General features: G+C 46.1%; 3 protein-coding genes across 3 annotated transcripts; 1 reads left to right on the forward strand and 2 right to left on the reverse strand.

Moving 5' to 3' along the window:
- Window positions 1-7,912: 7,912 nt before the first annotated feature.
- LOC112902623 (glutathione S-transferase T3-like) lies at window positions 7,913-8,741 on the reverse strand. The gene is made up of 3 exons (XM_025971739.1): window positions 8,607-8,741; window positions 8,201-8,536; window positions 7,913-8,131 (listed from the first exon to the last, which is right to left on the reverse strand). The coding sequence occupies exons 1-3, from the start codon at window positions 8,739-8,741 to the stop codon at window positions 7,913-7,915; spliced, it is 690 nt and encodes a 229-aa protein (XP_025827524.1).
- Window positions 8,742-10,286: 1,545 nt separating this feature from the next.
- On the reverse strand, window positions 10,287-11,198 carry LOC112903088 (dirigent protein 22-like). The gene has a single exon (XM_025972302.1). It carries the CDS (start codon window positions 11,075-11,077, stop codon window positions 10,454-10,456), a length of 624 nt encoding a protein of 207 aa, XP_025828087.1. The 5' UTR covers window positions 11,078-11,198; the 3' UTR covers window positions 10,287-10,453.
- Window positions 11,199-12,781: 1,583 nt separating this feature from the next.
- LOC112902912 (dirigent protein 1-like) lies at window positions 12,782-13,721 on the forward strand. The gene has a single exon (XM_025972104.1). It carries the CDS (start codon window positions 12,958-12,960, stop codon window positions 13,552-13,554), a length of 597 nt encoding a protein of 198 aa, XP_025827889.1. The 5' UTR covers window positions 12,782-12,957; the 3' UTR covers window positions 13,555-13,721.
- The last annotated feature ends 649 nt before the right edge of the window (window positions 13,722-14,370 follow it).

The following is a 14,370-nucleotide window of genomic DNA, read 5'->3' on the forward strand; positions in this document are numbered from 1 at the left end:
CTCACATGGACATTTCCTCCAGCACCCTTTCGGAGCCCTTCTCCATTTCTGAACTCACACACGCGCTTTTTGCTATGGATGTCCACGCTAGTCCGGGGCCAGACGGTTTTGGCCCCTCCTTCTACAGGCACTTCTGGTCTGCTCTCAAAAATGACGTGCTACAACTCTTCAACGAATTTGACGCCGGGTGCCTGGACTTGGATGGTCTGAATCACGCACTTCTTGTTCTCCTGCCTACAAAAGAGGGTGTTCGCACTGCTGACGGCTTCAGACCGAGATCCCTGCAAAACTGTCAATGAAGCTATTTTCCAAGGTCATGGTTAACCGTCTAAAACACCACATTCCACGACTGGTAGACGCGGACCAAACAGGCTTTGTTCATGGCAGGAGCATCGTTGAAAATTTCGTATACGTCGACGACTTACTCAGCTGTTGCCACAAACGCAAGGTTCCCACAGCAGTCCTCAAGCTAGATTTCAAGAAGGCGTTCGACTCGGTTGAATGGTCCAGCCTTGATGCAATCCTGCAGTCATGGGGTTTTGATGAATGTTGGGGGGCATGGGTCTCTAGCATTCTGACCAGCGGCAAAACTGCGGTCATGCTGAACGGGGTGCCAGGCAGGTGGATTACTTGTCACCGTGGCCTGCGACAGGGCGATCCCCTCTCACCATTAGTATTCATCATTGTTGTAGATGTGCTTCAACGATTAATCCGGCAGGCCTCTGTAAATGGGGAGCTATGTCATCCAGTTGACAACTCCCTCCCTTGTCCCATTCTACAATATGCCGACGAGACGCTGATCCTCACTAAAGGAGACGTCCATCTATGATTGTCCTGAAGCAAATCCTAGACGATTTCTCCCTTGCAACTGGGCTCACCATCAACTTTCATAAATCCACCTTTGTTGCCATGAATGTGGACGATCCAACAGCCAATGCAATGGCAACAGCTCTTGGATGTGCCTTGTCTACTTTCCCTCAAACTTACCTGGGACTGCCCTTATCACCACAAAAAGTAAGGGTCTCGGATTATTAGCCTCTTCTCACTTCTCTTGACCGGTAGTTGGCTGGTTGGAAAGGTCATCTTCTGAGCATTGCTGGCCGCATCGTTTTGGTAAACGTTGTGCTTGGAAGCCTTCCCATCTACTTCATGTCCTCAACTCTGCTCCCAAAGACAGTAAGGGAGCTGCTTGACGCCAAGAGGCGAGCATTCTTCTGGACCGGAGAGGACAAGTGCAATGGAGCTAACTGTCTGGTGGATTGGGAACGGGTGTGTCAAAGCCGTGAAGCCAGGGGGCTTGGAATAAAAAACGTGGAAGATATATATGAACCATTGTCTGCTGTTAAAATTCATCCACAAACTCCATGAGAACGACCCGTTGCCTTGGAAATGCTGGTTTATATCCCACGCTGGAAACGATTTCAGTGGCAATCCAGACTCTTACTTGCCCAAGCTGGTCCTGGTGGAACTGCCGCGGTACAGGTCTCTGACGAAAGTGCAGATCGACGACAGTGCACGCGTTTCCTTCCAGCACGACAGATGGCTGCTGGGCACCTCCTTAGCGGAAAGCTTCCCAGCCCTCTACTCCCACCACACCAATGACACGATCACCGTTCAAATGGTGATGGTCTGTGGTCCGCGGCAACAGTTGCCACCCCGGCTTACGTGCGCCGCCGATGCTGAGTTCGTAGTGATCACTGATTGCCTCTCCCATGTCACTCAGCAGGACGAACCAGGCGTTCGCATGCTTGCAACGGCAACAATGGAACCCTTCACCATGCGCAGAGCCTACCACACGCTCCACGCCTCGGCCGTGGTCTTAGACATTGTCCGGATATGGGTTGTTCGGCTACCGGCGAAAGTCAAGTTCTTCGCCTGGCTCTGGCACCATGGTCGGCTCAAGACTCGCGCCCATCTTTTTCACCGAAATATCAAGCCCCGCGAGGACTCTCGGTTTGAACATTGCTCTGGCACTCTGGAAACCGACGCACACATCTTCTACGAATGCCCCAAGGCTCAAGCGGTTTGGAACCGGCTCCAATTCACTATACAAGAATCTACCCTGAGAAGGCCTTGGGATTTTGCGCTCGCCTTCTCTCTACCTGAAGCGACCCGTGTAAATATGATGCTGCTGGTCCTCTGGCACATCTGGAAAGCTTGATTTTCGAGCACCAAAACTTCTCCTCCTCACACGTGCTCCACCACATCATCAAAGACATCGATGCTTAGAGCTGCCGATACAGGAAGATGTTCGCCGAGCTACACGCCTAGCGGGACTGAATTGTAAACTGCTAACTTTCTTCCCATGTTTCTTCTCCCTCCTCATGTATGCCCCCCCCCCCCACCCTCCGGCGGTATGCCGAGGATTTGCTTGTAACTGGACTCACAAGTTTCAATGAATAGTAGGTGGGGATCTTTCCGGATAAGGTTAAAAAAATATTCCTCTTCTTAATATAGAGAAAAGATACACAACTCTACTACATATTCATAGAAATAATGGCACCTACATGGTATGTTTTGTTTTAAGTTAATTTCTTTATATATCTAACAATGGTAGCCGGAGCGTAAATCAGGATTCAAAATGAATCTAGGAAAGGGGTGGAGCCGGAAAAAATAACTCTACCGGCTCCAGCTTTAGGGTGCTACGGTAGGGCAATATTGCACTACAGTAGATGGAACCAGAGTGTGGAGTCCTCCCAAACGAGATCTAAGCAACCGTAGGATGTAAGATTGTTACATTGTACCAATTGGACGTTGCGTCAAGGATGGGTAAAAGACTCACGCCCCTGTTTGTACCCCAACATATCCGTGTATAGAAATCCTTATGAGGTTTGGTAGAATGCAAGACGACGATGCAGCACAATTTATATAACTATACTTTGTTATTATGCCGTTCCTCGATGTATTTGTTGGTAACCAACCAGCCCCACCCGTGCTGTGGACCTGGAGAGCACCTGCTCTGTATTGTATTGAGGGGTTGGTAGAAGCTGTCTTTGTTACAAAGCATCTCCCTGAAGACGAACCCTGCTTCAAGCAAAGAACCAACTCCAACTCCAACAAAAGAGGCGCCAGTACTGTTCGTACAGTGGTTGCACACAAGGTAATCAAGCATTTACCTTGATTGCTTGATTGCTTGCTGCCGAATTTGATTTGCCAAGAGTCGGGTGCGATTATTTTCGTTTGTTAATTGCGTTGGCCAAGACTCGAAATCAACATCTCGAGCTCTTGAAATTGTATATTGGGATGTCGACGCACAGATCATCTGAAAGCTTAAAGCTGATGTAAAGAGAATAGGGAATTCAAGGGTAGACTTTAATTTAACACGCTGTAGCACTTTAGATTAGAATATTTTTGCAGTATAGTTGCAATGCACATGGAAAGATTCGGTGCAATGGGGAATATGTATTCGATAAGGGCGTTTTCTCTTTCTTTTTTTACTTTTCATTTGACTATGCTTGAGGTAAGATGAACCGGAAGGATGTTGTTTTGGACAAGGTGAGCTTGAATTGAATAAGAGTAGCACACTAATTTTTCTTATCATTTTATCCGCTTAACCCTTTCAACAAAATTTTGACTAAATTTACTCTCTAGACTATATTAGCTGGCCCTATGTACCATTCGATTTAATTTTTTTGGCATGTAACTCTGGGCCGATCTTCCGACAGATATGGTAAATTTAATTGGTGGAGTTTCGATGTTGGTGGTCCGGATTTCTAATCAGTCACAATTTGAACCACTGCAACCGTTACACTGCTGCTCCGTTGGTTATCAACCAAGCACAGCTCGATTGATCTTGTCAAGAAGACTTTTCCCTACAAACGAATCGAAGAATACAAGCAAGAAAGTATAAATACGCAATCTAAAATTGCAGATGTGTATGAAGCAAATATGAATATGGGGTTCAAGCTCTGAACATAAAAGTACTAATCTCCACAGTAGTGTAGAACAAGAACGGAGCCCCTAATTTATAGCTAAAGGACTCGACGTCACAGTTACAACGAAGATATCTATTTCTCGATGAAAACCTAGAACAAAACAAAACCTGAACCCTACTATGGCGGCAACTACTGAGTTTATACAAAAAGGACAAAGCTAGGGTTGGGGGAGACCTGCGGGTACCCACAGCATGGCTTAAGGCTCAACACGATATGCGTGTTGAAGGCCGTTAAAGGTCCAAAACTGGTGACGCAGCACCTTATCGTGGTCGCATAGGACGATCCACAAACTTTCTGGAGCTAGGATTAGAACCAAAACAAAGCTTCCATCGTCGTTAGCTTTCCAACGCATTAAAGAACGCATCGTTCGATATCGTATGAGAGAGATGTGGCCAATTCCCTCCAGGGTGATCTGCTGAATCCAAACCGAACGCGAATTCCATGTTAACGATGACCTGTAACTTGATGAAGGATATAGCTCGTGCATATCCACCTTTGTGATATCTTTTTTTTGATATCCTTATCAGGATAGACGGGGTCTACTCTTAACGCGCGCGAGCAGCTGCTCTGCTGGCGTAGAAGCATGGCAGCCGGCTCCCCACCACCCACTAGTGTGCTGCATGCAAAGCGGTTTCTTCCATCCCGGTATCAAAAATTATAAATATATTTGGATGACTTGTTTAATTAGAGCAATTATAAATTTGTGTTCCACTGTAAAAAAATATAAATTATTCTAGAACAAATAAAAATGTTCCATATGTATTGCATCAAAAATAGAAATTGTTTTGAGAAAAAATAAAATATTCCAGAACAAAATAATTTCAAAAAAAATTGTTTAGAATAAAAAATATTTTAGAAAAAAATATTATTTAAATATAGTCAAGTGTGGTCTAATTTTAAAGACTCATCGTAAAAAATATAATGGTGCAATCAGAATTTAATTTGCATAATTGGTTCGTGATATAGAATATTTTCGTTTGAATATCTGTATTGCACGTAAACCAAGGCACGTGAGGTGCGGCATGGGCGTTTATTGTGGCAAGTTGTTTCTGCGATTGGTGGGCGCCCGCTCGCATATGCGATAAATAGAAATCGCCGGGGCAGACAGTTGGATTCCCATAAATTTTGAACTTACAACTCTTTTTTGCACTTGGGAAAAGAAAAGACAAATCTTTTTTTGGGTTAGTTGGACCATGGCAACAGTCCGAAGCTGAGTCCAGCACATTGCGGACGCAGACGTGCATTCTGTGTGCCCCCAAGCATGGGTCCCACCAGCGAAACGCACTTAGCAAATCGCTGTCTCCAGCAATAGCTCGCATACGCCCGCGCATCCCTTTCCGGCGGCGACCAGCCGTTGGCTCCCGCCGCGCCGCGGAACCTGAGCAAGCAAGGTCCACTCTCGCCGCCATTCTCGTCAGTATGGATGCTAGGTAGCTCGCTGACGGGGTAGCTTCTGTTTGGAGCTTGGCTGCTGGGCTCCCTTTGCATCTACGGATAACCCTAGCTCGGTGGCGGGGTCAACGTTTCCTTCACCGGCAACAACTGACCGGCCACTTCAAGACCGATTGGTCTGCTGCCTCTTCTGCGCTTCCTATTGGAGGTACTAATCGTCCTGTATCTTGCGATGGCAAGAACTAATTCCCCTTGTTTTCGTCCTGTGATTTAGGAAGATGTGGCGGAGATGACGGAAGCGTTGGAGTGAGCTGCGTGCAAAAATGCGTGTAGATGAGGAGCTTTTATAGCTTACTACCATTGCTCAACTGGCATAAGAAGAAGATGAACGACCTCACCGTGGATCTGTTGTTGGGCGGCAAGTAATATTCAGGGATCGATATGCTGGCTTTTTCCGCTTGATGCAAGACTACTTTGTTGATTCACCTGTGTATAACGCGCGAATGTTCCGTCGCCGATAAGATTGCCAATGTACCTAACTTGACCACAAGTTGTTGAAGGTACTAAAGTTGGGTATGTTACATGTCACAGGTTTCGAATGCCACCAGAGATGTTCAATGATATATGTGCTGCACTTGCTGCATCATGTAGATACTTTCGTCTAGAGTGCGATGCTGCCGGCAGGGTTAGATTTGCAACAGTTCAGAAGGTAACTGTTGCTTTAAGAATGCTTGCTTATGGAGGACTAGCTGATAGTTTAGATGAGTATATTCGAATGGGTGAGAGCACAGTTCTTGAAACCGTTAACAAATTCACACGCGCTATAGTTGCAATATTTGGGCCTGAGTATCTTAGAGAACCAAATGAGCAGGATATTGCTAGACTCCGTGCAAAGGCCGAGAAAGAGGGTTCCCAGGGATGCTAGGTAGCATCGATTGTATGCACTGGGAGTGGGAGAAGTGCCCCATATCATTGCACGGTGAGTACCGTGGAGGAATGATACTTGAATCAGTAGCCAGCTATGACCTTTGTAATGATATTAATGTCCTTCGATATGCCAGGCTCTTGTAACGACAATATTGCTGCAGGCACAGCTCCTAAGGTTCATTTTACAGTGAATGGGAGAGAATACGATATGGGTTACTATCTTGCAGATGGTATCTACCCCCTATGGGCTACCTGATGAGTCCTATTCTAGCTGCATTGAGCAACAAACAGAATAAGTTCAATGAAATGCAGCAGGCATTTAGGAAGGACGTTGAGTGCAGTTTCGGTGTACTTCAAGCACAATATGCCATCATGAAGCGAGCAGCTAGGATGTGGATCCGGAAGACATGAAGTTCATTGTCGACTGTGTTATTATTCTGCATAATATGGGAATCAACTACGAGAGAGGTATGGAGACTTTGGCAATCAAGGATTATGAGGGAGCCTCTCAATCTTCTCCTGATCCAAACAGAGATGTGCCTAAGATTCAGCGGTTGATCGCTAGGCATCAACAGATTGAGAGTCGTGCGGCCAATGTGCAATTGAAGAATGACCTAGTTGAGCATATATGGAACATATATGGCTCCTCAAATGTATGGTAATTCTATGATTCAGTTCAATATTCTTCTATAATTCAGTTCACTGGCATTGATTCTTTTATGATTCACTTCATTTTCTGCATGCAGGATTGAATTTCAGATTTTAGTGCCGGATTATGAAGGATACAGCTGACTTTTGTGATAGTGAAAGATACAGCTGACTTTTGTGATAGTGAAGGATGGCAACCATGTTACTTTTTAGTGCTGGAATATGAAGGATGGAGCTGACTTTTTGTGATAGTGATGGCCGGCAAATATTATAGTGACGACAATCATGTCTTTTGTGTAGTATTTAGTAGGCTTTTGTAAAAGAAGATCAGGTGTACTTTTGTTTAGTACCCGGTACTCTGGTTTGTATGAGCTGATGCAAATATTTAAAACATGGTGCACAAGATATTGTAGAAGTACTCAGTTATTTAATCGATGGCAATCAGTATGACCGCAATAATTCTGGTACCCTTTTTTGTATGAGTTGAGATAGTGTGCAATCAGTATGACATATTTAGTTCTGATAGCAAACGACATGACCATAGTTAAGATAAATTGTACAAGATTACACAAACTCGAGAGCCACAATACTTATTAGTACATGGATGAAAACCACAACTGAAGTACAACTCAGCGACTAGCATTTGGGTCATTGGAAGCCTATTCAGCTGATTTAGCTGCAATGAGCTTCTGCTGATTGATGTAGTAATCACGAACCCAAGGAGAGAACTTGTCCAAGTCCATAGTCATGAGGCGGTCCTCCCTTTCTTTCTCGTGCAGCATCAATATCTTCTCTTGAAGTAACGCTGATCATGAAGCAATCTGCAAATGCTGCTCTTGAATGGCCAACTTCCTCTCATAACGCAATGACATCTGGTCGCACTCATCTTTGTTTACAGCCGTAAAATCCTCTTCAAACTTGGCACGGTCTCGTTGAATCTTTTGAAGAATATCAAAGCAGGAAGATGAATTAATAGAGGAGCTGCTTGCACATTGCTTCTTTGCACGGTCTCAACCAATAGGCCTCTCATTGGAGATGGGCACCGTGGCCTGCTCACTTGGTTCTACAACAGGTGCAGCTCCTTGCGGGCTTGGTTCCGCAGTCCTCTTTGTGGACGATGTTGCAAGATACTCATTCCACTTTTGTTCTCTTCGTAGAATGAACCAACAGTGGAGGAACCTGAATTGCTTCTTGCGTGTCCCTTCAAACAGTTGTAGAGCGTCCTTAATCTACATAGCAAGGTTCAGCATTAGGTATAAAAGTGAATGTGTACATGAAGGGATAATCAAGTGTGTTACCTTGTCATCTTCATTCTTCCCACTTTCATTCCCTCTCATAATCTCAGAGAAGGCTCCACAAAATCTTGATGTGCCCTTCTGAATGTCACCCCAACGGTGCTGCAGTGAACTTAGTGATCGCTGGATTGGAGTCTTCCTCATCTCATTGAAATATGTTGTGATCCTTGCCCAGTACGCTTTCCCTTGCTGCGATGCCCCAACAATCGGATCCTTGGACACATTTAGGTACGCAGAACATAAGGTTTCGTCTTCTTCATTTAGATAATTCCTATCACACTTCCTCTTTTCCGCATCCTCCACAACAGTGTCCACACGAGTCTCCAAAGTCTCATTTCCCTGAGGTACAACACCCCCTTTTAGTTGTGTACATTACAAAATAAATGACAATTACAACACTTTTACATACCTGTTCATATGGTTGTTGAGAATGGTTGTCTGTTGTGTCATTTAATGGTTCAGTGAGGTCAATACCCGGGGTGTAGCTCACATCATGGTAATAAGACTGGCTACCGGATGCATTTCCTTGATAGTAGTTATCCATTCGAAATAACCTGATAAACATTTAAACCCATGCGTACGAATACACCTCGCTTTCTGCCAACAGTGGCCAATTTAGTAGGCTCTTACTGAACACTCACTCAATTTAGTTTAACAGAATGTAATAGGCAATGCAGATTGCACAAAACAAGATTGTGTTTACATCGAACACATAGAAAATATATCAGTATTAACCCTAAATCGGAGAAATCGATGAACGTTATCATTTTAGTCATCCTCACATCGTGCAAGCTGGTAAACAGAAACATGCATCTCACTCGACAAGCGTACTGCCTGTTCCCCAAATCCGTGTGGTATATCCACTACCAAAATCCACAAGAAACCAAGATCCAGAGGGCGATTGAAGTCTAACCTCGTTGAACATAGGGCCGGTGCCGAAGATGACTCTGCGCTGGGTGGAGAGACTGCCCGACGCGTTACGGAGCTCTTCCTGCCGCGCCGCTGCACCAGTGGCCTTGAATCAACTTCGGCATCCAGATCCAGATCCCCGGTCACCATGGTAGGGCCCTGGAGGAGCTTGCGTAGGAGATCCTGCGGAGGACGAGGCGGACGACGGAGATGGTTGGCCGGCGTCGAGGAGGCGGAAGCGGCGCCGCAAGAGCCCGACGGAGGGATGTGGATAGGGCCGAAACGGTTGGTTCTGGTGGAATACGAAGAAGAGAGATAACCCATGGCTATACGCGGCCACGGGAGGTGCTCGCAAAATAGGAGGCCGCTTACAGTATCTGCTGGAACCTGCTACATTGGTGTCGGATGTGCTTTTTACGCATACGGGGCCATTTACGGTGCCCGCTGGACTCAGCCTGAAAGAGTAAATTGAATCAAAGTTTGTTTTGGAGGCCAAACGGACAAAGTAGATTGTTCATGCTACTAAAAGTTCAATTTTTTTCCTCCTTTTGTTGACTATACTACTAACTTGAAGATTAATAATATGGCCGTTGGCCATAATGAATGTCTCTTCCAAATGCTGCTGCAATCAGAATACTGTCGGCTAAAGGCCGAAATTCACGCCGTGTAGCTAGTTTTCACGACCTAGGCACGTATTTCATTAAAAAAAGGAAGAGAGTTTATAGCAGGTTCAAGGAGCTCGCGATGGCGAGCTCGTTTAACCAAAACAGTTCCAAAACAATTAAGATATTACATGTAACAAATTTTGCGATCTTAAGCTAAGAGCATCCGGGAAAAGCTTTTGAAGATGTCTAAAACCTGCGTAAGCCCAAAACTTACCTTCCTCAAGTATCCTCAATACCAAATCAGAAGCTGGCAGGTTAGAGTTTTGGAAAATGCGATTTTTCCTTTCTTTCCAAAGTAGCCCAGTTATGCGGCAAAGCAACAGCAGCTGAAACTGGGCTAAATTAACTTAAGAAAAAGACATAATGGGCTAGAACCCATCTAACACAATTTCGGGCTTGGCCCAACGACCGCGACCCGGGCAGCTTGAACTGGGCCGAAAGCCGCCTATGACTACAGTTGACTAAGTCAAAACTAAACGTTCCTCCAGTTCAGACAGACTCACAGACAACGAACAGAAGGAATGAAAGACGAGATTTATTTGAATAGTCAAATGTTACAAATCCCTCATTATTCTGCACCATCTCGCAAGAAAATATGCATTCATGAACTGCTACATTTGTAAGAAAAAAAATCAACCACAAGAAACACTATGGCTGCACGCATGCAGCACGATACATCTCATCAGTCATGGCGGACGTAGAGGTTGTACTCTACGGTGGCGTCGCCGGTGGTGGCGTTGAACCACCGCGTCGTGGCCTCGCAGTACCCGCGCGCGAACCGGAACGCGCCGGTGCCGCCGACCACGGCCATCTCCCGGACCCTGCGCTCGGCGGGGTTGGCGCCGAGGATGGCGAGGCTGCTGCCGTTGTAGGCGCCGCCGACGAACACGAAGTTCATGGCCATCATCAGCGAGAGGCTGTCCTTGCCGGCGCTGACGTACGTGCCCTGGGCGCGGCCGAGCAGCCTCGACGTCAGGTCGGGGCCCTCGGTGAGCGGGTCATCGATCACCATGACGGAGCCGAACCCCGTGGCGGAGGCGTTGGAGGCCGGGCCCTGGGCCACCTGCGCCACCGTCGACACGTTCGGGCCGCCGCTCACCACGTCGTGCCAGAACACGCGCAGGTGCGTCTCCTTCGTTTCCCCCACCGCCGTGGCGGCGAGCAGGGCCACCGCGAGGAGGAGGCAGGAGAGAGCCGCGAAGCTTCCGCCGGCCATGGCTATGAGCTGGGTTTGCTTTGATTGTTCTAAGGTCTGGTTCTTGGGAGAGGGGCGCGTGGTGATGGCTGCAACGAGGGATAGCTCCATCTATTTAACGTACGGCATGGATGGGTGCATCCATTCCATGGTGGTTGGGTGTTTGTGCACCGTCAAACGTGTCCAGCGAATTTTCTAAATCTTCTAGACAGATTGTGAAACGCCTGCAGGCAGCTCAGCTTGCATTGCTAGCTATGGCTGAAGATTTCTGGTCGCATTTTCAGAGTCCACTTCGCATCTATTCCTGCATACAGACGTCAGATTCTCTACGATATCTTCGTGACTAAGTTGTTTGTTTTTGTGTACATGCGCATGAGTTGATCTTGGAATTACTGGGATTCTGTTAAATTTCGTTTTTGATGGACCTGGCCGGTGACGACTGGACTTTGTTTTGACCAGCACAGCAGCATGCAGATGCAGTAGGTGAAGGTGCGACTTCAGCTTGGCACGGACTGAACCTATCCAGCATGCTGTGCCGCGGTAGGTAACCTTTGAAACGACTACTGTAAGTGATTACGTCGTCGGCGAGCCGCGTACGAGTTAGTTGACTGCAGTTTCCAGTCGGCATGCATCTGGAGATGAGCTGATCCTGCAGCCTGCAATTTATGGCAGCTTGTCTGATCTGCTCTGTCTCATTCGGAGATGAACTGTAGTTTCCTCACGACTAAGGCCGTATTTGGAGCTTTAACCCTGTCATATCAAATATTTTGTTACTAATTAGAAGTATTAAATATAAATTAATAATACTTGCATAACCTTTAGCCTAATTCGCGAGACGAATCTATCAAATCTAATTAATCCATAATTAGCTCATGTGATGCTACAGTAAACATGTGCTAATCATAAATTAATTAGGCTTAATAGATTTGTCTCATGAATTAGCCATAGACTTTTGCAATTAGTTTTATAATTAGCTTATGTTTAATCCTCCTATTGGTATCGGAATATACGACGTGACAGGGCTAAATTTTAGCTCTCGGATCCAAACAGCACGAGTCTCCGTCGATCATCTCTTGTTTTTGTTTAAAAATCCATTAATCATTTTTATAACACCATTCTCTGTATTTGGAGTTCTTATATATATGATGCCTTGTTGACCCTGTGACCCCATGGCGTTGTCTCCTAGTGACGTGAGGTGGCAACCGCAACTACGGCCAAACAACCGCCATCAACCAAGCCACCGTCGCTGCCGTCGTTGACGGCCGGCGCCAGCGCCAATAGGGGCTGGGTGCCCTTTCCGCCTCCCTCTATGTCCCCTCCTATCTCCATTTCTTCTCCGTTTTTTAGCTCTCACACATAGCTGCTGCTTGCCGGGGAAGGTCGCGCTGGGCTCATGGCATCACGATTGAACAAAAATCATTTTTTCTAGGAAAATTATATTTTTTAAGGAAAAAGTATAGTTTACGCTCTCGAATTATCACAAATATCTGTTTTTCATCCTTTAACTACAAATCGGATAATAAAGACCATCCAACTGTTAAAACCGAACAAATATAGCCCCTTATGTGGTCTTAAAGATTTTTTATCATTTTGTGAAAACTAAAGATACTCAAATTTAAACTAAAAATTCATAAGTAACCTTTTTCAAGAGTTTGCTATAATTGTAGTACCTTTGACCATAGGTCGTTTTAGTGTTCTCTGAAGTCAAATTTTTCTAACTTTGATAATGTATAAAAAAAATAAATCAACGTCTACAATAGCAAATAAATGTTCAATCAAGACAAATTTCATGATAGACTTAACAATACTGATTAGGTATATAGATGTTAGTGTATTTTAATATATACGTGGTGATTTGTTTAACGCTGCATTATTGTGACAACAAATATTATCTCCAGAGGGAAACCAGCTGGCGCGCAACTGCTACGCACAAATAATTATCTGCACTCACATCAGGAAGCCGCTGGCATGTGGCGAGTACTATGTAAACCATGGTGGTCCTCCTGCATGCTGTCCTGCACCCAAAAAAGAGCGCCTTCACCATGGCCCCGCCCAAGCTGACGCTCCCCCTCCTCCTCCTCTCCCTCCTGGCGCTGATGACGTCGTCCGCCGCCGCCGTCGCAGACGACGGCGACGGCCTCACGCACATCCACCTCTACGTGCACGAGACGTACACGGGCCCGAACGCCACGGCGGCCGCCGTGCTGCAGTCCCCGCTCGGCGCCAACTCGTCGTTCGGGAGCATCGGGGTGGTGGACGACGAGCTGCGCGCGGGGCCGGACCGCGCGTCCCCGCTCCTCGGCCGGTACCAGGCCGTTTTTTTCGGCACGAGCCTGCAGGTGGGCGCGGGGTACCTGTCCTCCGTGACGCTCGTGTTCACCGCCGGCGATTACGCCGGGAGCACGCTCTCGTTGCAGGGCCCCGTGCTCGGGTTCGCGGGCACCATCGAGCGCGCCATCGTCGGCGGCACCGGCAGGTTCAGGCTCGCTCGCGGGTACATGCTCTTCAAGATGATCAGCAAGCCCACGCCGGAGACGGACGTCAACGAGGTCCACCTTTTCGTGCTCATGCACCATGGCAAGTACTAGCAAGCAACTTATTTGTGGAGAATTAGAGAACAGCACGCACCTTTGGATTGTGGGGTGACTTTCACATGTATAGCCAGGAAGGCTTGATGTACAAGTAAACATAAAAACAACACAATAGATGGCTATACATATTCTAATACCCATCCGCAGACGCAGTGGGAGGCTCACATGTATTATACGTTTCGGCAAGTCATTATGCGTAGTCTATGAAAATATATAGTAAATGCTAGGTTCTAAATAATTGCATAGTCATTACCTGAATTTGATTCGGAACGTAATCCGGATCAATATCCGATCATGAACGGTTTTCTTTAGGAGGAAACATATGTGGATCTATCGGATCGTGTCACTATCCTCCTACCCAAGCCCCTTGTCCTTCCCTAGAACTTTTGTCATCCCTAGATTCTACTCCAACATCGCCCTCATCGTCCCACTCCATCTGGGATGCAATTAGCTCCATTTCATCATATTGCGATGTTGCATGCTTCCTTTGTGGGGAAGATGACGATGGTTGATCCATTACTTCTACATTAGAGAGCCAATGAAGATATATTTGAATATGTATTGGAATAGAAACCTAATTGAATGCACATTTATAAATACAAACATAATTGAATGCACAAGTCAACAGAATAAGTTTGACACTCTTCAGTTCATTTTCAATATGCAATTTATTTCAGAAATAGATCCTTATATACATCACTAGAGTGTCTCGGTTTGTTTTACCATTCAAATAGAAAAAAGGAATTAACTATTTTGACACTTATCAGTTGGTTTGGACTTTCAGAGAACCTTGACTGTCAAAAGATAAGGGAC

Source organism: Panicum hallii, chromosome 8 (genome assembly GCF_002211085.1).
Source record: "Panicum hallii strain FIL2 chromosome 8, PHallii_v3.1, whole genome shotgun sequence".
Taxonomy (NCBI): domain Eukaryota; kingdom Viridiplantae; phylum Streptophyta; class Magnoliopsida; order Poales; family Poaceae; genus Panicum; species Panicum hallii.